Source organism: Phyllostomus hastatus, unplaced genomic scaffold, assembly GCF_019186645.2.
Source record: "Phyllostomus hastatus isolate PE091 unplaced genomic scaffold, TTU_PhHast_1.1 phas_scaffold_39, whole genome shotgun sequence".
Lineage (NCBI taxonomy): Eukaryota > Metazoa > Chordata > Mammalia > Chiroptera > Phyllostomidae > Phyllostomus > Phyllostomus hastatus.
This window is the reverse complement of record NW_025334028.1, coordinates 33,837,078-33,860,263: the sequence shown is the minus strand read 5'-3', so window position 1 is coordinate 33,860,263 and position 23,186 is coordinate 33,837,078. Positions and strand designations below refer to the sequence as shown.

The 23,186-nt window shown below is 42.3% G+C and overlaps 1 protein-coding gene across 1 annotated transcript; it reads right to left on the bottom strand.

Moving 5' to 3' along the window:
* Positions 1 to 284: 284 nt before the first annotated feature.
* On the bottom strand, positions 285 to 22,301 carry GTPBP4 (GTP binding protein 4). The gene is made up of 17 exons (XM_045820149.1): positions 22,147 to 22,301; positions 21,064 to 21,234; positions 18,042 to 18,145; positions 17,823 to 17,959; positions 16,128 to 16,228; positions 14,789 to 14,881; positions 13,915 to 14,106; positions 13,767 to 13,832; positions 11,126 to 11,215; positions 10,195 to 10,305; positions 8,534 to 8,611; positions 8,132 to 8,183; positions 7,555 to 7,655; positions 5,386 to 5,583; positions 4,306 to 4,371; positions 2,095 to 2,238; positions 285 to 946 (listed from the first exon to the last, which is right to left on the bottom strand). The coding sequence occupies exons 1-17, from the start codon at positions 22,192 to 22,194 to the stop codon at positions 794 to 796; spliced, it is 1,905 nt and encodes a 634-aa protein (XP_045676105.1). The 5' UTR covers positions 22,195 to 22,301; the 3' UTR covers positions 285 to 793.
* Positions 22,302 to 23,186: the final 885 nt, after the last annotated feature.

The window sequence follows — 23,186 nt, the reverse complement described above, 5'->3', positions numbered from 1 at the left end:
CATGTACCTCACATTGATATCCGTATAAAAGAATCGAAAACAGACCCCCAAAAGGTGCTTTTTGTGGTAGTGTTGGGGCGTTTGTGTTTTACTCAACACATGTGATTTTTAGCAACGGACTTCTGAAGCAGATGTCCACATTTAATTGCTGTAGTGCCTGCCTTAGGCTACACTTTACTCCACAACAAAGTATTTCTGCTTTAAAAAAAAAAAGCTCCCCCACCTTTCATTTGGTCAAATTGATGGTAAAAACATCAAAAAAAACCACACCAAATAATCAAAACTACTTTCTTTCAGAAGTTTATTTTGGATAAAATAGTTGAAGACAGATAACAATGATACATTGTACACAAAGACTGGCATCTGACATATCCATAAGCTGTGTCTGCAAAGCAGGGCTGGCAGCCTTCTGCCCACAGCCACAAAGTGGAACCTAGGGCAAGAAAGGACTCTTCACACACAGGGAACCAAACTGAAGTTCCCTCTTGCTGAAGAGAACAACAGTCACACCAATAAATCTTTCCAGTTCTGCAAATATGATGCAATCAAGAAGAGTCCATTAAATGCAGAAACTAGTCTACTCAAAGTATTCATGAAATTATGCAGTGATAACAATTTCTCACACCTGTATCGTTAAGGGTTAACCACAGTTTTGAGGAAAGCAACAGGCGCTTTAGTTATTTCACTATCACTTGGAGTTTATAGATCCTGGACTCCAACTTTGTGAAACCGTATCATATCAAATCAAGAAACAAACAGCAGTCTAGCCAAACTGCTTCAGCTGAGAAGGACACTATCTCCTGTCCTTCTTACCAGCTTTCCTCTTCCCAGAGAGTAAGTGCTTGGGCTTCATGTCAAACACATGCCTGTCTGCCTCCCCTTTCCTCCCCAAGCGATTCATCTTCTTCTGAGCGCTCTTCATCATGGTCTTGGCCTTCTTCACCATCTACAAAGGAGAAAACGTAAAACACGTTAGTCACTGAAGACCAAATTTCCATGAACCTGATAAGAGTCTATCTTGCCCTGGCTGGGTGGCTCAGTTGGTTGGAGCATCATCCCATACACTAGAAGGTTGCCAGTTTGATTCTTAGGGCACATGCCTGGGTTGCAGGTCTGGTCCTGGGTCGGGGTGCATACAGGAGGCAACCGATCAACATTTTTCTCTCCCATTGATGTTTCTCTCTCTCCCCTGCCTTCCATTTTCTAAAGTCAGTAAAGGTATCTTTGGGTGAGGATTTAAAAAAAAATTTGTCTGTATGGTCTAGGCCTGTTCTGTGTTGAAAAACCCAGCTAAATCTCACTTATGGCTATTCTGGACCCACCACAATGGATCCAGAAACTCAACCAATACCTGTATATGAAGGCAGGAAGATTATAGCCAGACAAGGTTTACACCCATAAGGACCAGATATATTTAGTGGAAAATTAGAGTGTACCTATTCTAACTCCCTCTTGGACAAACAAAAAACCCCTCATATTTTGGACCCATGAGACTGTACTACTCACATCTAACAAATGGCAATGTTGATATTAAAATCCAGATTTCTAGATGGAGATAGCATCATGGAATGAAAAACTCAGGCTTCCATGAAATAGACCGTGCACTCATTTATACAGACTTTCTCCTTTACCTAAAGATTTAAAATGCTGAAACTACAATTTTTGTGTTTAATTAAAAAGACGTTTCAGCAAGAGTATACATCCAGAGTGTCTTTCCCAAAAGACTGACCAAAACAGACTGGCTGGTACCCAGCATGGCTAATTGTAGGTGAGGGCCCCAGGCCTCGAGGGGCAAAGCTGGGACCATTTCTTAGCATGTCCAAAATGGCTGGAACGTAGGCTCAGCGCCATATGACACCACGCTTCTGTTTACCCTGAGAGGACACCACGAAGGAGTGGTGTAATCAGGGCACAGATCCAGGGACACCCAACTGAATTGGCCCAAGGGCAGCTCTCAGTGTGCGGCACACAGCTAACTCCCACCTGCAGCCCCCTGCTCCAAATGACAGCTGGAGAAGGGGACTTGGCCCTGAGTGCATGTGTAGCTAAAAGGAGGGGCCCTCCTGTTACTAACTGCACATGACAGAGACTAACCTTGGTGTCCCGAAGACCAGACACATCACGTGGGGTTCGAGAGCAACTGCGACTCCGGGCAATAGATGTGCGGGGTACAGAGTCTTCCCGCTTTCTTTTCCTAGTGACGCTCCGTGACCTTCTGGCCTGGATTGCATAATGGGCCTGAAAAGCACAAAAAACACATTTCAGGATCCAAGCCTGGCTTTCAGGCTTAGTAACAAACATGAAATCACTCCAATTACGGGAAAGGACACTCAGGGACTTTTATTAAAGCCATTGTCAAATAACCTAAAAAAATCTTTAAAATACACATAGTTAATGTCACATTAATTATCGGTCACATATGTTTTTCACTTAACAAGGATGCATTGTTACGAAGCTAACCGTATTCCACTGGAAAAAGTTACTTAGAGCTAAGCCGACCATTCAGCAATGTTTTCTCTTACTTAACCTAGATCATTAGCCTAGCATCACGACCTGAATTTCAGACATGGAGTTTTCTCTTCTTTACTCCTCCATTTTAGGTTATACATCTGAACACCGTGATGATCATCAGAAAGATCAGCCTCGAGGTTCAGTAAAGACATACAGGTGGCCCCTGATGGGTTCTTCTGTAGCCCCCCAGTTGTTACCTCTGCTTCCACTGGTGGTGGGTGCAGCATTCACCCTCCCCACTTGTCCTGAAATAAGGATGATATAGTTCCCTCAAAGGCATGCAGACAGTAAGCCCAGCACTCACTAAGCCTCCAAATGTGAGAGGCTACATATGTACGTTAAACTAAGACTCTACATGAGCAGGATGCTCTCTCAACTTGTTGCTGATGAAAATCCAAATCAACCAAAGCCTCCTGGAAAGAAACTTCAACAGACTTTACTCTTTGACTTCATTACTCTGGTCCTGGGAATCTATTCTGAGCAAATAATCCAAAATATGAAAAAGTTCTTGCCCTGACTGATGTGGCTCAGTGGACTGAGTGCCAGCCTGCAAACAGAAAGGTCACCAGTTTTATCTCCGGTCAGGGCACATGCCTGGGTTGTAGGCCAGGTCCCCAGTGGGAGGTGTGAGAGAGGCAACCCATTGATGTATTTCTCCCACACTGATGTTTCTCTCCCTCTCTCAAAAAAGTAAATAAATAAAATCTTAAAAAGAAAAAGTTCTTTTTTATACAAAGATGTATATGAATAACTCACCAACAAAAAACCAACCTGGAATTCTAACAGGTAGTTGAAATGCCTTCTAATCACTGGGCTTCCAGAAAAACAGCTTTGAACGATTTGCAGCCTAATTTCCTCTCACAGCTGAGAGACTCAATGGCACTTCATGGTTATTTGATAACTAAAGTAAAGCTAATTAAAGCAACAAATAAAGACTTTAGTCACCAAAATTCACCAGTTCAAGGAAAAAAAACTGTGTAGTATGGATGACATAAATTTGTTTTGTTCTAACATTTCCAATTTGTATTTTTCACTGACACAAACCCTTGTTTTTATTGTGTATTTCTTACATATCACCTTACATTCTTTGAGGCAACAAGTGAATTTTTAAACTGTAAGCCATTTAAAAGACCTAACATGAAGAGACTAAATTTTTTACTCAGTTCCTCTAAAATCAAAAGAGCCTGAAGCACAATAAAAAGTAGATGCAGGGTGTGACATGTGGGTATAAACAGATTTCAAAGAAATAAACAGAAAGATGAAAAAGGTATCCACCACATGGCATCCTAGTTCATTTTTGTGTGCTATCACAAGTGATTTTTTTCTAGTTTTCGAAATTTTCTGAATTTTGCATCAGCCTAAAAGAAAAAATGTACATACAAATACAGCAATATTGACAAAAAGCAAAAAAAGTAAATGAAAATGCAATGGAGGCACCTCACATACTGAACATCAACTAAACAGGACAGCAGAGTGACATCCAGGGAATCTGCCCACAGGGATGAGTTCTAATGAAGGATGATGGCATGGGCAAGGTGTTCCCAAGTGGGAACAGCAAGAACTGAGTCTGGCAATGCTATCCTGCACCAAAAGCATGGCCCCTTGAGCCAAATGCCCAACCTCTTCCCCGAGAGGAAAATCACAACAGTGTGACAATGCATGCCGCCCTCAACCAGGAGGTTCTAATTTCTTTTTAAATCAACTCTGTGATCCTATTGGTTTCTGAGCCCCTGGTGTCCTAGGACACAGCTGTGCCCAACTACAAAGTACTTGAGACCACCTGTGCACACTCACATTGTCATTATCATCCATGTTGACACCAAGACTGCGCATCTCATTCTCCAAGACTTTCTGCTGAACCTGAAAAAGAGGGAAAAGGTTATTTGTTTTAAGCAAAATCAGTTTGATGAAATGTTAAACTCAAGGGAAAATGTGCCTTTTATAATGATCTGATATACCTCTCTTATAAATTACATTTTTTATTTGGCTTCATAATGATGTTTTTAACAGCTCACTAAATCCTATGAAAAATAACACTTCCTGGGCACTTGCCATGTGTAGGACAGTGTATATATCATCTCTGGATTCTGCACAACACTGCAGGGGATTCCATGCGTGCCGATAAAGTCACTGAGGCAGAGGTCACTTAACACACACCAGGAGGCCAGCATTCCCACAGGCCCACCAAGCACCATGGGATACTGCACCTGCCAAGAACTACTCAACATCACTGAAAACAGGTCAAGCACAGGAATATCCATGAGGCATACGTGCTGTAGTCATTTTCCTTCCTGCCCCACTACACTTTAACTGCCCTACACATCATCCTTTCTTTGGGGAGCTGACCCCTACTTTCTGTCATGCCCTGAGGTTCTGAGATGACCACAGGACCTAACTTCACTTGCTACCCTGATGAGAACATGAGTAGCATGAATAGAAGATGCCTAGAGACAGAGCTGAGAGCTGGAAAAGAAACCTGACTCACTGACCCACTGGAGCCTAATCTGTGGTAGTAGGTCAGAACAGTTCACAAGGCAATAAATCGCCTTCAGATTTATGATTGGGTTAGGTTTCTGAAAATTGTGAAACACCAGTCTGGACTAATAAAAATAAATAAGAACATGTTAATTCATGGCTTGCTTTAGAGCTACAAATCATAAATTATGATCTCATAAACTCTGAAAATCACCAAGAAAAGGCGTAATAATCAGAAGATCTTCGATTCAACCTACCGTAACAGTCAGTACATACCAGCAAAACAAAGTATGTACAATGTTACGGCTGCACACAGGTAAAACTGTTTTATCTAGCAATGACTATCCAATGACTAGCAAAGAAATGGGTCACACCTCCTTGAAAAGACACAAAACTTGCCTTCTTAGCAGTTCTTGGCATTCTGGGACCCTGTGTGTCCTTCTCTTTGGACTGCAGAATTTTCAACTTTCTTTTTTCTCTGATTTGTTTTGCCAACTGTCGGATTTCCACCATTTCTTCGTCTTCACTTTCCAGTTCACTGTCATACTCTCCAGCAGCTGTTCTTAGCTCTTCTTCTTTTTCTAACTCTTCTAATTTCTTTAAAAAGAGTCACAGGTAAACAAAATCAACAATGAAAACCTTATAAGTAAGTGCAGAAGTTCTGAGAACTAGGTTTCCCCTAAGCCTTTCAGTATGCAATGAGTGCCAGGGTTGTCTCATGTCGGCCTCATCCACATGCCAGAACTGACCTCCTAGCAAAGATTCTGGGAATAAAATGAAGACTGCATGAATATTGAGCTTACAGCATATTAACTGCTCAGGGCTGTATCTTCTTCTCCTTTAAAATCAACGAGTGCACACACTGTGGTTAAAAATGTGCAGACAGAAAGCACTTCCCTTAGTCTCCTCGCTCCCAGCAGATACAGGGAAGACATTCTTGAAGAACTTAAATCACCAACCTGCACTGATCTTGTACTACAGTTTTCCACTTATCCATCCTAATGCCATCTCCAAATACAACCTCATAAGCTGTACAGTTAAAATTAAAAAAAAAAAAAAAAAATACACATATGTAGGCCCTGGATGGGTAGCTTAGTTAGTTGGTGTTGCCCCGATATGCCAAAGTTGTGTCTTCCTCAGTCAAGGCACACACAAGAATTGACCATTGGCCCTGACCAGTGTGGGTCAGTTGGTTGGGCACCATCTTACAAAAGCTAAAGGTCACCAGTTTGATTTACGATCAGGGCACATGCCTAGGTTGCAGGTTCGGTCCCTGGTTGGAGCATGTTTGAGAGGCCACCAATTGATGTTTCTCTCTCACATCAATGTTTATCTCCCTCTCTTTCTCCCTCCCTTCCCCTAAAAATAAATAAATAAAATCTTTTAAAAAATAAACAAAAAAAGAATCAACCACTGAATGCATAAATAAGTGGAACAAGGTAACAATGTTTCTCTCTAAAATCAACAAAAAATAAAAATATATGCACATACATCATTATCCAACAAATAAACTGGCAGGAATCGAGCAGTCCACTGTGCCTACATCACTATTTATGTGACAGTGTGGGGGCAGAGGCTAAGGGGGGCCTGGCCTGCCAATTATAGGCCACCCAGAACCCACACTGAGGTAACAGGTGCTGTGCAATAAGAGATGAAAGCAAGAGGTACAACTGATGAGTTAGAAGGAGAGCAGTATCACTTCTCATTATGTGGGAGTATAGACAATAGGATGAGAACGGTAAGGGATGGGAAAAGCAGAAGACTAAAACCATGGCAACAAGGATGAAAATCAGACAACAGAGAACAAAGACTACTTCAAAAGTGGAAAAAACAGGGAAAGTGTGAAAGAGGCTTACGTTAGGGTTCATGCTCTTGATACCTAGAGATTAAAAGTATAAATTAAAGGTACCATTTGGAAACTGAGAAGAAAATAGGACATTTAGATGGCAAATATTTATGAAGTTCTGTTTTCCAAGAAGCTTGACTGAGAGAAGACAGTATAGCAACTAAAGGAGGACCCAGATTATTTTTGTTTTTTAAAAGTGAGAGAAACTTGCAGACACTACAGGGGAAGGACTGAAACAGGAGGGAAACACTGGTGACGAAGCAAAACTCTGGAGAAGAGAAGGAGGAACCAGGCTTGAGAGCCAGTGGTGCTGAACCCAGAAGTACTGCCGACAAGAAGCACCTGTGCGACAACAGTGTTGACATCCAGGGCTGTACATTCTTCAAAAAGGCAGGCTGCCTGCTGAGATGAGCGGAGGGGAGCAGAGCAAGAGTCTGAGAAACTAAAAGGTCTCTTCAGGAAGAGGATGAATGGCACGCACAACGGGCAGAGTGCTGAGGTCTCCACGACACTTAGCAGGCTGTTAGTGACTGTGGATGGGGAGGCTTGTGGGTGTAAAAGAAACAGTGGCAACACAGGCAGGTGAGTCAAAAGTGGTGCTTGAGTCATAGACCAAAGTATTGAGCATCACACCATGGTACCAGCTAAAAGTTGTGCCTGTATCTTCTTGTGGTCACATTAAAAAAGAATAAAAATCATGTAATTTAACAAGTGACACAAACCTGCATGATGTCAGGATCAATGTAATCAGCTACATTATGGCCTTCCCAGATCTCAGGTATCTTATCATACTTTTCGGATGAATTCATTATGTCCCAGTACTCTAAAGTTAAAAAAAAAAAAGGAAAAGAAAGTTATGTTTGCAGTAGTTTTTAGTATCTTCAAGCACCACATGTCCAAAATGAGTTATAACTCAAGCAAGTCATGCCACTCTGTAATTTGACACAATGTAAGCAAAGCCACCTGCTTATCAAAGATTTTACCCCCCAGGCATTTCCCAAGGTGTATCAGTACCTTGGGATGAAGTGAGCACAGAAGGAACAAAAATGAAACAAGAGGAAAAAGGCATGAATAATAGACTGCTAACAATATCAACCTGGCTCAACATTTATCCGCTATGAAAGCTACAGAAATAATCCTTTATCCGGAAATGACAGAAAACTACCAGAAATTTCATCTTTAAGAAATTAAATTACAAAGTTCTGGAAGACTTGTGCTCATCAAAGCCCGTTCGCACTTTTCTGAAACAGTTTACATGTAACTGGCAATTTAAAATAACTATTACATGCAAGTCCTTACTTTTAAGATCCAAAATATAATCATCTCCTAGTTCCAGTTCAATATCTCGTTCCTGAAATTAAAAAAACCCACAATGATTATGATCAGCTCTATTTCACCTTTCAGGTTCAGAAATGCTAAGCCCCCTCCTTATTCCTGCAAAATACCCTCGTCTCCCACCTAAAGACCAATCCTTCCCACACCCGGCACTCAGCTATTTTCAGTAGGAGAGCTGTTGTGAACATCTGTAGGCCACATACAGGGGAGCAGGAATCTTCGTCTGGTTTCCTGGTCGTCTTCTCATAGAGCACAACGGTGTGGACACCAGTGCTGTTGGCTATTTACGCTGATTCTTTATCCCTTGTTGCAAAGCCTTTCTACCATTCTCCGAAAGTAAACCCAGTGAGGCTGAGAGTGACCTACCATCCTCCTCCGAGGCTCCCCAACCTCCATTCTCTTCCTGCGTGCCACCACTCCTTCCGGGATGAAGGGGGGCCTTTCCTGAGAAGATATTATGGGAAATGTTTATGTAAAACACCTTGCCAAATGGAAAAGAAACACAGAAATGAAAAAGTAACAGTAAGTTCTCTATCTAAAAAAATTATAGAACCACACCCACTATTTAAAAACCAACAGATAATTCAGGGGGAGAGGGGAGGGTGCGGGGCCAGTTTGGGCAAGGAAGCCAGGAGGACTCCACAAGATACTTCTTAAGTTCATTTAGAAAACATAAACATCAAGAGTACCAAGAACAATTAACAAAGGAAGGAATACAGATGCATAGCACATCATGGTGAGAGATATTTAAGTATAAACCTGAGATAAATGACTAGCTACCTAAAAAGCTGATCTGGACAACTACCTCCACCTGCTTCCTAACAACAAAATAAATTCACAGTCAAGTAAAGATTTTTATTCAAAACAGGTAAAATTTTAAAAAACCAAACCATAAAAGTGCAGAATAAAAACAATTTTTGGAATGCACGGTTAGGCATTGATATGCATGACACGAAACCCAGAGGCCAGAGAGAAAATATTATATGCTAATAGCTTAAAAATGTGTACTTTCTGAGGTTAAAAAAAATCCAACTCAAAAGGCAAATGACAAAAATAACCTGTTTTATAGCACAAAACATTTTATAAAATACATGATTGTCTAACCACTATGCTGTACACCTCAAACTAGTACAAAATAACAATGAATGGTAACTGTAATTTTTAAAAATCAAATAAAAAAGAACACATGATGGTCTGATTTCCTTAGCATAAAAATTACAAGTCAATGAGCAAGACACATGATCTGAAGAACTGAAGAGGCCGAAAAGCCCATCGAAAGTGCTCACCTACACTAATCATTAAAGAAATACTTCACAACAAAACTATTTCTTTAAAAATTGTAGCAAAATTGGTATATGAGGTTCTATGTATTTCAGGTGTACATCGTCATAATCCAATACTTGTACATATGATGTAGTACTCACCACTGTCCATCTAGTTAGCAGCCGTTATCTTTATCCAGCTTAATCTACTAGACTGACAGATGCCAACACCCAACACTAAGGTGCATGCAGGGAACCATCAGTGCGGTACACACTGTATGGTGTGTATTATGGAGGACAACACTTTCAATGCCACACCTTACTTTCCCCTATAGATAGATTCGTACATAAAAATATAGAACTCTATATAAAGGTGTGCATTCAAGTACTGTCTATATTGGCAATTAAGTGAAAATTTTAAAAGAACATAATAAAATCCGTATTTAAATAATTTAAAAATATGCTTTTATACCAGAAGTATTTCTGGAAAGATAAACAATACAGAGTTAACCATAACCTCCCTGGTGGAGGGAGAAGAAGGTTTTAACTTGGCACCTCACACTCATTTTTACCTTTTCAATATACATAGCATGATTTCTAGCCTGAGTAAAAAGCTCAAGTCCACTCACGCCACCCATTTATAGCTGTATAATGTGGGCATATAGCTGGATCTGCAGCCCCTGGACAAAAGCATGCAGCGTGTCCATTCTGTCAGCAACAACATCATAATCCTCTCTCAAAGGCTCTCTGGAAGGGCAACATTACCTTATCATCTCTTTTGTTTGGCACAGCCAAATGCAATCTGTTCAGCACCTCATTCACTTTATTTCCTTTCATTTTGGTTTCAACTCGATGAGCCAAAAGCCTGTCACAAGCCTAAGGCAGTGTGAAAACAAGGTACAGAATCACAAAGCATCCTGCATCAGCAACCAAAGACTATGTTCCAAAGGCCTGAAACTGGCTAAGCACTTCTGCTCAGTAGTGACATCTGGTGGCTAACTCCCCAGGACCACTTTAAGGTCCACTAACTCCCCTGGGGCAGACCCCACTCTCCAGAATGAGGCTGCGTCTTTCTCCCTTTCCAGGCCAGGCCCAATCTGAGGGAGAACCCAGAGGCAGTGCCACCAGACCCTGAGCAACCCCATGGCCCTTTCCAAGCCTTTCTCCCACTGCCAGTGACCCCATGATAACCAGTTAGCTCCCTAACTTGACCCACATCCTGCCTCAGGACTCTAACTAGAACAACTGAGCTGGAGTAAAAGTTGCCCTTTCTTTTTATTTCAGGTAAAAATAACAACAAAATAAGAATATCAGAATCACATGAAATCTAACAAGAAATGCCTCCTTAAGCTGTTCCTACTTGTACTACTTTTTCTACTTCTGAACAGGGTTCATGAAAGTACTTTTCAGGCCAGTTCCCATAAAAGTACTGGCAGGTCAAGAGAAACGCCAGGCAGTGGACAAAGCTAAAATGGCCTGTGTTGGCAGGGTAAGTATCCTTGCAAAGTCTCACTGTTATCCGGGCAGGTGGAACTAGGGCTTCAGTGAGGGCGCCTATAATTCATGCCTCCTGCCTCAGCCACTCCAAGTCCTCAGTGTTAGAACCCCGGAAATAAAGCTCTCTCCATGACTGACTTTTCTAAAACAAGAGAAAGACAGTAAAGGGTTTGACACCTGCCTATGAGGGAGCACTGACCTCTGTTTTCACTTTGATAACCCCTTCCTCCGTCAGGGTGCTGGTCTCTATTACAGGAAATCCTTCAGCCTGCAAATCTATAAATATTTTCTGGGAATATAAAGGAAAAACAAGAGACGTGTTATTTCTAGATCCCTGTGAACAAATCTTAGTGTTCCTCAAATGGGTGTTAAAAATGCTACTCAGCACATCTGTGGTTTAACTCTTGAAGAAATCAAAAAAGTTACTTATTTTTCCCTATATTGTTCTGTGGTTAAGAAAATTCAAATTACTAGGAGGATCAAACCAGACTATAACAAGCAAACCAGAGGCTTTCCAGTATATTCCATGACATCTCACCTTCCAAAATGAAAGTTGGCAAGAAGAACAAGATATGGATTATTTTTTTAGAATGTTTTCAAAGCTATTTTTAATAAAATACTTGGCCTCCACCACCTAAGAGAATTCCTTAGAAAACAACACAAAAATGTTTACAAATATAGCTCCTTATAAATCACTAAGACTCTTAAGAGAAGAGACCTCATTTGTGCACCCCTTTACCATATATGACTGTACTCAGACGCAGATGACCAAACCCATGATGGTTAGCTTCACACGAACAAGACCTGCTTCCTTACTGGAAAGAGCAGTGGTCCTGAAGAACACTGGGGTTGGAGAGACAGTCTCACTAGTGACTGATGTAAATCCAAGTAAAATATTCACTGCATCTGCCTGAGCATGTGGTGACAATGTCCCTCACAAAAGATGGGGCAGTAACCCTACACTGTTGCTGATGAAGTCAAAGCACCAATGAACACAGGCTACAAGACAGTGTTACCCAGACAGCAGTATCACAGCAGCGCTCGATGTCACTTCTTGATTTCACTAAATCTTTCCAACAACATCACTGATAAAAACCCAATGGTGTCACTATTACTCCAGATAGGTGACCTCGACCACCAGGGCTACTAGGTGGTGAGGCTGAACTCAAGCCTGTGTAGTATCAGAGCCTGAGCATCCCAACCTTCCTGGTGTCCCTTACTTTCCCTACTTTTCCACCCTCCAGTGCTTTTGGACTGAAAAACTGAGATTACTTGGGTCCTTTCAAAGACAAGGGAATTCTCTGATGACAGTGTTTATATAATTGGTAATTTAAAGAATACACCACAGTTCCCTAAAGAAACCAGCATAGCTGCTTGAAAAAACCTAATTTTCACCAAATACGAAATGTCCACATAACATAAGAGGGACACTGGGAAGAGAACAAACAGCATGCTCCTTCCTCGGGACCCTCTACCTGTTCAGAAGTATGCTCCAGGAGACATGGCCAGATGGAGTCATCAATCTACTGCAGGGGCCCCCAAACCTCGAGTGTGCACCCATCACCAGGGGACTGTTCAAGCCCAGGCTGTTGGGCATCCTGTTTTTGATTCCAAAGACCTTTCATTCAGAACATACTACACAGGAAAGCAGCTAACACTGTTGGTTGGGGCTACAACCTGAGAACCACTGTACTAGCACAAAGCTTCTCACAACCTCTGTCCTGAAAAATAAAAACAACAACAAAACTAAAGAGGGCTGCAGGATTCAATCAATTTAACAAAACAAGGTTAAAATTCCCTGCCTCTTGGAAAGCTTCAGCAGACACTACAGACTCAAGTTTTAGAGAGTGTCTGGTGCTCATTTTCCTTTGATCACTCAAGTTTCCAAACTCATTTCATCACAGACTCTGCAGCAGACACATAGGTAATACTACAAAACACCTGCTACTTAGAAACTTATTCTGCAAAGTTTGCTGCTCCTGTGCACCTGGCTGCCAAGGCCTGCACTGCACTTCCTTTGAGGTCCTGGGGTAAGAGAATGGTCCCTTCCTATGTGAGCACATGAGCCAGGGGTTAAATGTACCAATTGGTTGTACGCAGAGAGGTTTCCACAGCCTCTAACAGAGCCACTATCAGGAAATTTCAGGTTTATTTTGCCACTAAGAAGTTTTTATAATGTCATGTTGACTGAATCACCGAGAATACTAGTGGTTTGGCCAAAAAGTCTGTTACATTTTTTCCATATGATGGCTCTACTAGTAGTGCTTAGTTGTCTTTAATTTCATTTGAAACAATTTTGTTAGACTGTATTGTGACAGCTGTCATATCAGCATGCATTTTAAAAAACTTATCAAAATTGGTGAATTTTTGTGTAGCAAATTTAATATTGAAAGTGGAAGAAAATATGCAATGTTTTCAGTATAAATGCAAAAAATGATTTGGGCAGTGTATATACAGAAGGTGCTGGGGCTGAATGAATGTGCCAAAAGTGGTTTCTAAAGTTTTGTGCTAGAGATTTCTTGCTGGACGATGCTCCACGGTTGAGCAGACCAGATGAAACTGGTAGCAATCAAATCAAGACACTATTTGCGAACAATCAACGTTATACCATGTGGGAGATAGCCCACATACTCAAAACATCCAAATCAATAAATTTATTGGTGAACATGAAAAATGTCTTTTATTTTACAGAAAAAACTATACAAGCTTTTTGACCAACCAGTATCTCAACTGTAAAATCAAATACCAGACTACCATTGCTACAATTGTTTCTAAAGTCTGGCTGTCTGAAATGAGATTTAAGAATTGTTAGAAATATTGAAAACATTAGGGTCACTTACCTGGTCATCTTCTGGAAGTTCAGCTATTCTCTTCACGTCGCATTTGTTTGCAACAACTATAAGAGGCTAGAGTGAAAAGAAAGGTAACAAGGTGATTACTACCTTCACACTGCAGGTCATAAACTGTAGTACTGGTCATCGCACTCACCTTGTTGATAAAGAGAGGTTTGATATTCTGGAAGAGCTCCAGCTGTGCCTGTAGCCCATGCCCACATTGCTCAGATACATCCATTACATACAGCACTGCAGCACGTAGGTGGGCCAGGGCTGTGATGGCCTGCATTTCGATTGTGTTCCGATCCTCCAAAGGGTGGTCCAAAATCCCTGGGGTATCTACAACCTAATGGTCAGTCTCATCAATCCAAAGCACACCTGCTCACAAACTTACTGTCCAGAACATCCTGGAGTCACCCAGATACCCAAACTAGACCTTATAAAACTAGTTAATAAAACACACGTCTCCCAGCTGATCGTGATAAAATAAACAAAGCAGTAAGGGGAAAACGGGAGATGGAGGGCCCCGCACAGCACACTGAAGAACTAGCAATGACCTTAAGAGAATGCCTCTCTGCTCATTAGTGACATGATGAAACTGGAGTAATTGGTAAATATGCCCATGTGTGAGAAACTACGTCCACTTCAATAAAGTTCAACTGTGGAAACAGACTTCCATGTTTTTAAATAGTTAGTAAATGCCATTTCTAATAACAGGGTCAAAAAAAGGTGACAAGGGGACTTTCCTCAGCAGCACCACTGTTAATGTAATGCAGAACTTTCTTGATAGCTGGCTGCTCCCCTGAACTCCATCAGAGGAATGAGAAATACCCTAACGCAATCCCAAAGCTCAGAATTCTCTTCAAGGAGGTGCTTCTGGCAACCCCGAGAATCTACTTCCTACCTCCTCAGTCTCCCCACCTCTAAGTGTTCAAGATATGAACACTCTAGTACTACAAGGATCAAAATCATACTCCATTAACAAAACCACCAAGATGTCTGTTCTGTTTAAAGATAAGAGCTCTCACCTGCCAGCGCAGATACTTATAATCCATGTGCCCAACAAACAAAGACTTGGTGGTAAATGCGTAAGGCTGCACATCCACATCTGCTCTTGTCACCTGAAACCAAACAAAACAATCACAGGGTTCTACTCTTTATTTTCTTTCAAACAGCATCAAAGTACCCTGGCATGTTATCAAGACTGTTTTGGTAGAAGAAATAAAAAAGAACAAGTGAAACCTTAATGGTTAACTGAGGAAGACAGGCGCTACTGTGCTTTTACAAATGATGGGCTCCATTTCCTCATCACCAGCTCACAGGGGAGGAATCTGAACCAGGGAGCAGGGAGGTGAGGCAGGCCCAGTAGGAGGAGGACATGCACCAGATTCTCCTTGTCCGCCCTGGCCCCAGAAATACCTAGTGCAACTTTCTTTGATGACGAAACATTCTACATCTGCAACGTCCATGTGGGACCTGCTAGCCATATGCTGCCCATGAACTCTTGAAATGCAGTCAGCGTAACTGAGGAACTCAAAATTTTAAACGTTTAATTTTAATTAATTAAGTGGCCCTCGTCTCTGCCCCACAGCACTGGCTTAGAAGTGTTGGAGACATAGCTAGGACACTGCAGAGCTTTGGCTTGTCACCATAACTTGTAGACAAAGCAAAAATCTACAAAGCTGCTTAAAGACAAAAGTGTTTTTGGTAGCAAACAGCCACCTGAATATAACAATTGTTTATTGGCATCTGAGCTGTTGTTGCTTGAGAGATGACATTTTAATAGCTGTTTCTACTCTGCTCACATCCCTCAAAGTCAGGTCAATTATCCTGAAGCATCAAAGTACTTACATAAATAGTGCCCTTGAGTCCCAATTAATAAACTCACTCAAATAATGACTCAGCACTCCCTACTACATGGACCAAATAGTTTATATGAAAGCTGACACAGCAACTAAAGGGACAATACCCAAGAAATACCTTGGGAGACTGGGAAGTCCCATTCAATGAGTGCAGCCTGCCACAGTGAATGGCAGTTCTTCTGGCACCACTATTCCCAGAACATGCCAAGACAACATGTCCTGTGAGAGGTTCTTGTATGTTAACAAAAATGTTTTTAAACATCTCAAACCCCTTAGAAACTTGTAGGAAATACGTAAGAATCAAAAAGTGGTTTCTGTAATAGCAATATACATCTAGGATTTGACAAACTCATTCCTCCCTTCAATGACACAATGTTTTAAGCCCAGGGTAGTACCAACTAAAGGACTAACTGGACAGCCGCCCTCTATCCCATGCGGTCAGGACATGGCGCACTTTGGCCTCAGGTCCTTGGTCACCTGTGTTAATTATCAGAGAGAGACCAACCTTATTGATGAAGCTGGACTTGCCGACATTTGGGTACCCACAGAGAAGTAAGGTTCTCGTGTTCGGGTCAATAGTTGGCAGACGGGACAGGTGCTGACGTACTGTGAGAAGTTTAAATTAAATGTGCTTAATTTTACAACAAAAATTAAGAAATTCAAGGTTTAAGATCTGTTTCACTTAATACTACAGGCCTATGGTTATATTAGCCTCACTCCAACATTTATAATGTAAGTGATGGAGAAAATACCAATGAATAAAAAAAAGGATCATCTGCAGAGCCACCATGGATGGTATTTCTCAAATCTGGATGCATGAAGAAATCTATTCCTAGGCCATGCCAGCTTGGTATTCCTATCCAACAGGTCAAAGGTGGAATGAAGAAAAACACAAGTCCAAGTGCCCAGGCAAACTCTTATTAAATGAGATAATATCTGGAAAAGTGCTTTTGAGGCCAGCACATGTGCCAGCATTTTCAGGCTTGACAGAGCACTGGTTCCATGTAATGACTACTACTTGTGGGGACTGTCTGCAGTGCACACAGTGTCAGTGACACCACCAGCTGAACAGATTGCCAGAAGTACTGTCAAAGCAGCCAAGTACTGTATTCTTCTTGCAAATTATTTGCTAGATCCTGGGGAAGTGGAATAAAACTACCCAAGTTAAAAACATTTGTAGTGAAGTCCTAGCTGTTGTGGCTTGGTTGGAGCATCGTCCCATAGACCAAAAGGCCGTGGATTTGATTCCTGGTCAGGGCACATGCCTGGCTGGGTTGCTTGTTCGGTCCCTGGTCGGGCAGCATACAGGAGGCAATTGGTTGATTTTCCTTTAGCATTCATGCTTCTCCCTCCCTCCCTCCCTCTCTGGAACCAGTAAATACATCCTTCAACAAAAGTTAAAAAAATATATTTGTGGTGAAAATTACACAAATGTAAAAAGGCAAAAGAACTGCTTCAACAGAAACCCTACCATGTTAATTCAGATGTTGTCCTAGTAAATGAAACTAGTGGGTAACAAAAGTAGGAGTTTGATGTTATCACGTGTTACAAAGAAAAGCATTAGAAGAAATTAAAAAGTAAATAATAGGTAAAACTATGAGTCATTTTATTTTTATACATACTTTTGGTATTTTCCCAAATGTATAATATATATGCCTTACCTACTAAATATGAGAAACATAGGTAAAATGGTCTTAATAATGCCTGTCAGAATTTCTTCTAGGGTGAGCTAGAAAAAATACCATATTTTGCTCTGTGTAATGCGCTCCCATGTATACCACGCACCCATGTTTTTGGCCCAAACTTTCAGGAAAATAAATTTTCGTTTTACCTTTTAAAGTCAATTATTTATTCATTTATATTTAGAACCAAAACCAATTGCTGAATTCCAGGGTATTATTTTGCATATGGATATTGTTATTGCTTTCTCGAGTTATACTTTTAACACATTAGCATAAGTAATTAAAAACATTTACACAGATACAGAATTAGAATTACCCATGTATAATGTGCATCCTCATTTACCCTTCAAAAATGTGGGCAAGAAAGTGTACATTACACATGGCAAAATATGGTAATTTGACCTTGTCATTTTAAAAGGAAACAAAAACAAACATTTCAAAAATAAGTTTTTGACAAAGATCAAGCACCTTAATAGAATGTATACTCAAAACTATTTTTGCTAATGCTTGACAAGTACCTTGTTCCAAATACTCCAAACTCTGCTTCTGCCTTTTGATAATAGTACACATTCGTCCCAGGGCAGCACGCTTCAGCTGCTTGCAGCGGTAGAGAGAGTCTCCGTATTTCATAAGCCGCACATAATCTTTAGCAACACTTAAATAAATAAAAAGAAACACATAAGATTTGTTTTCACTTTTGACAATGTAAAAGATAATATATTAAGAAAATACCTTACTTGTCCACTAAATTTTTGGCAATATTTATTTGTCCTAGAGCCAACTTGTAATGATCCTTGTCATAAAGAATGTTCATCAAATCAGCATAAAACGGATGAATATCCTGCAACAAAACAGCAAAGCAGTCAAGTTTGGTACAAGTCTCTCATCCCTATTGTAAATACTTGAAGAATATTCCTAGGGAAATATATCATACCTTTCCTTCTCTTCGCAAACCCCCAGCATCTCTCCCTATCTCCCTTTCCTGGCTAATGTCTATCTGGTTCCCCGAGAGAACAGGAGTCACAGGGAAGGAAGTGGTGCTGTCTTTTCTTTCCTCCTATTCCCACAAACCCAAACTAGTCAGGTCTGTGTCTACTAGGCCATTCAAGCAGATCCTCCTCCTCCTCCTCCTCCTCCTCCTCCTCCTCCTCCTCCTCCTCCTCCTCCTCCTCCAGTTCTCCCTCTCTCATCAGACCCTTCCCTCCCACACTTCCTGATGTATTTACCTGGCCTCTGGGACCTTTCACTCAATAGCTACTTCTTCTCCAACTCCCTTGCTGGCTCGAGTTCCCAGACCAATGCTAACCACTCATGCTCCCTGGATGACCCGTCTTACACTCACTTCCTAGGTGACCTCACCTAAGTTTTCACACATCTACATTTTCATAAGCTCCATCTGACCATCTCCAAGCCAGATTTCTCATGAGCTTCAGACTGCTCAGCACTTCTGCTTGAACATCTTACCAACATCTCATGATTAACATGTACAAACTGCTCTCCACCTCCTCAAACCCATGTTCTTCCCTATCTCAGTGTAAGGGCAACTCTACTGTCCAAGATGCTATGGCCCACACCTATTCTATGAGAAAACCCATTAGCTCTTCCTTCAAACGACACCCTGAAGCCAACTATTTCTCAACTCCTTCACTACCACCTGTCCTCTAAGTCACTATGCTGACCTGAGGGGCCTCCTACCCCCACAGGCCAGTCTCCCTCTAAGCGCAAGGGTGTCAAACTCATTCTCATCGGGGGCCACATCAGCCTTGCGGTTGCCTTCAAAGGGCCGAATGTAATTTTAGGACTGTATAAATGTAACTCCTTAAAAGTTAAGCAAGAGCTTGATGCTGCTGCCGGGTAGAAACAAGGTGCTGGGCCAGATAAAAACAAGGTGGAGGGTCAGATTTGGCCTGCAGGCCTTGTGTTTGCCACCTGTGCTCCAAGAGCTAAGCCAGAACATGGCCAGTCCCAGTCTCAGATCCAAAGCCTTCCTTCCTTAACAGAATTCAAGCTCTACACAAGTCTCCTCACCCTCCCCATCACCTCTCTGACTCATCCCCACTATTCTCCTTCTCATATGCCCTGCTCCACTTCCTGTTCCTTGAAGACAGCATACTCTGGACCTTGGCACTTGCTTTCACCAGGGATCCAGAGCTCACCACCTTACTTCTTTCAGGTCTCTGCTACAAACACCAGGCTAGGGCACTCCCTACTCTCCTTAGTTATCTGATACACCATATACTTTTATGTTTACTGTCTTTCCTTCCACTAGACAATAGGGGCTTCTTTCATTACTGCTGTACTCCTGGTACCTAGAACAGGACCTGAAACACAGCAACCATTTGATAAATGACAACTTACTCTAACCCTCTACTCTGAAAACTGTTCTCAGATAACTAATTCTGATTTTTTTTAATTGTTCATAAATTTGAACCTATAATGTATTTTTAAAAATCACACAATGCTAAGGATGAAAAAGATAAAACTTCTTACACAGAACGACAGAAAACTGGTGCTAATTAGAGTAAAATATTTTATTTGCTCAAACTAGGTATTTCCTAAAATCAAATTAGTTTAGAATAATCTCATGCCTTTTCATCCCCAGGTCTTCCCATAGAATCTGCCTTTTCTCAAAAACTAATTTACTGATTCAACAAGCATCTATTGAACACATGTGCCAAGTCCTAGAGAAAAACATGAATTAGTGCCACTCCTCCAGCAGGAACTTTAAAATTTTAAAAGGTTCTGTATTAAAAAAAAAAAAAATTAAAGACTGTATTTATTTTTAGAGAAGGTAAAGGCAGGAGAAAGAGAAAGACAGAAACATCAATATGAGAGTTGCCTCTCAAATGATCCCAACCAAGGATCTGACCTGCAAACCAGGCATGTGCCCTGACCAGGAGTCGAATCTGCAACCTTTTGCTTTGCAGGACAGTGTTCAACCACTAAACCACACCAGTCAGGCACTTCTGTACTTTTTAAAACAAGCCACTGTTATCTTTTTAAATATAAAAGGAATACTTGTCACATAAACCAACCTTTTCTCTGTTTTAACCAACCAGCAGAGATTATTTCAGGGTGGTGACAAATTTTAGACTCTCACACTGTACTGCTGACCCATCCTTCACCACCCCGTATAACCTTGCCACCGTGTGATCCTACACAGGACTTCATAAGCAGTGTTACTCTAGCTTTCTACAACTAAATAAACAGGCAAACAGAACTCCATAGCAGAGTCAAGAGTTCAACTTTCTTGGCTTAATGGAGAAGTCACAGCTACTTCACAGGAGTTCTTACCACTGTAAAAAAAATATTCAGTGTTGAACGACCATCACTGGCTGACAAACCAACACCACCACAAACAGTGGCAGACCTCAGGCCGCTGACCCAATGTGTGGCCAGGAAAAGGAAACAGGGAGGAGAGGAAACCAGAGAAGCTGGTGAGCCACCAGAATCCCAGGCTTTCAGATTAAGTCACAGCTTTCAGAGACCTTGGTGTTGGCCTCTGCCAAGCTGAGAGGTTACAAAACCTCAAGAGAGAGCTCTGAGCTCTCTTAGATGGGGTTCATTTGGTAGAAAGTAAGACTACTAAGGAACAAAAATACCTGTGTTCTGTTCCCAACTTTGTCGCTAACTCAGTAAGACAACTTAACTAGTTTGTTTCCTTCATTATCTGTCAGATGAGTCGACCAAACTGGTTAAATACCCATGACCTGAAAGCTCACATTTACGTGAATATCTATAGCCCCCAGAGTCACTTACGTCCAATTTGGGGAAATCTGTTAGAATCTGTGAGAGTCTGTCATGGTAGTTCTGTTGAGTAAATTTGACTTTTCGCATGTAAAAATGTCTAATACGATGAATTTGGTAATGTTTATGAATAACTGTTGGAGTCTTTCGTTGAGTCTTTGATAACGTTAGGTCAATGAAGTCCTGCAATTAAATAAAATAAGAGAGTTATACCAAATATATCTACTTTGCACCCCCTTTATTTGAAACCTTTTTAAAAGACTAACATTTCATAACAGTAAATAATTTAAACTACAAACACTTCCCCTAACCAAGTCTTTTATATACAACTTTGTTCATCTTTATAGTTTCTGGCCTTTACCAAGTGGCTGTTGAAATAAATTTTATACCAAACTTTTCTTTTATCTTAATTTTCAAACACCTAAAAACCTTTGAAATGTAATAGACAACGCAAACATAAATCAGAAAAAATGCTTGAAAAAGAACAATCCTGCAATTTCAATTCGTGTATCTTTCAAAGTACGTACAGTGATTGGTAAAAACAAAAATCCACTGTTTATAATTTCCTAGAATATGTAAGGTGACTGAGAATATTAAAGATTTTGGCATGAATTCCCCAGTGCAGACAGACAAGTTGACAGGTGCCCGCAGCACTGCCAGTACCAGGAGGAATACAGATTTCAGGCCCTGAGATCCCTTCTCCCTCTTCCATCTCCATGAATCCTCGAGGGTCCAGTTCAGAAGTGAACTTCTTCATCAAGTCTTCCGACTCTCCCCCTTCTCTGGGGAAAGGGCCTTTCCTCTGTGAGGAACGACCATCTCGTCTCTGGAGAGAACGCTGACGTCAGAGGAAGGACCCCGTCCCCTCTAGGGAAAGATTTCAACCACTAAGAAATGACAGCCTCGTCTCTAGAGAGGAATCTAACGTCTGAGGAGAGAACCCTACCCTTTCCGAGGGAACACTAACCCTGGGAGCCCCACTCTCGAGAACATGGCCTTGGCAGCCGGGTCCTGCGGGGGAGCATTGCAGGCCTGGGCCCTCCCGGCGACAGGGCGGAGGAACAAGGCGACAGTGGAAGGCCCCAGGACGCGTACCTTGGCGGACGGGACCACTGTGATTTTCTTGAAGTTGTAGTGCGCCATGTCGGAGGTCTGCCACGAGGGAAACGGCCAGCACGAGGGACTTCCGCCGACTGCGGATACTTCCGGGTGATCCCGGCGTCTCCTCCGCACAGCCGCCGCGTCACACAGCGCCCCAGCCTGGCCGGAGGTCTACTGCAGCGGGGTCGCAGGGCTGAGGGTGGGCTGGAGCGGCGCGGCCGACCTGGAGGGCCGCGGAAAGGGGGCGGCGTGGAGGTTTAGTCCCTGCCGCGTAGCGAAGGGTTTCTCGACTGGCTGTCCGGGTTGTCTGTGCTGCCCTCGCCAGGCTCGGGGCGTGGGTGGGAGAGCTGGAGAGTCTTGGGTGTCTTCGGGGTCTCTGGGGCCGGGGATTCTCGAGGGGTGTTGGGGACTCGGTTTCCTGGGATCTTGGGGGTCTCGAAGATACGGTCGGATCTCTAGGGCTCTCGGGAGTCTCGGGGACTCGTGGGTCCTTTGGGGACTCAAGGAATCTCGGGGGTCTCCGGCGACTCAGGGTCCGGGGATCTGGTGAGGGGGTCTCGGCGGTCCGGGGTGCTCTTGGGATGTGGGGGGTCTTGGAGACTCGGTTCCGGGGATCTGCGGGATCTCCGTGGATTTAGGATTTCAGAGTCTCGGCAATCTGGGGGAATCTGAGGATATCAGGGGTCTTGGGGACTCGGGGGAGTGTCCGGGGACTCAGAGGTCCAGGAATTCTGGGGATCTCGGGGGTCCAGGGACTCGGGCTTGTGGGCGCGGGCCCTGGGCTCCCAGAGAAGGTGTGGGTGCACTGTGAGAGCAGGGAGGCCCTTAACTAAGTCCCGTGTCTCCCCAGCACCCCACCCCCCTGCGCCAACCCCACCCCAGGGTCCTAACCTGACCCAAACCAGGAGGACAGTGCAGCACAAGAAAGTAAGATTATATGCTAACTTCACTCATGAACATAGTCACAAAAAAATTAAATAAAATATTATATAAACAATTATGCAAGAAAAGTAATAAAATTCAACATCCGTGCA

What these genes read in the sequence shown, in the direction of transcription:
- GTPBP4 (XM_045820149.1), bottom strand. Translation starts at nt 22,194, where the DNA reads ATGGCGCACTACAACTTCAAGAAAATCACAGTGGTCCCGTCCGCCAAG. An exon ending in TTATCAAAGTGAAAACAGAG is followed by an intron (nt 10,306 to 11,125) that starts GTCAGTGCTCCC and finishes ACACTGCCTTAG; the next exon opens with GCTTGTGACAGGCTTTTGGC. An exon ending in CTGGTCTTCGGGACACCAAG is followed by an intron (nt 947 to 2,094) that starts GTTAGTCTCTGT and finishes TCTCCTTTGTAG; the next exon opens with ATGGTGAAGAAGGCCAAGAC.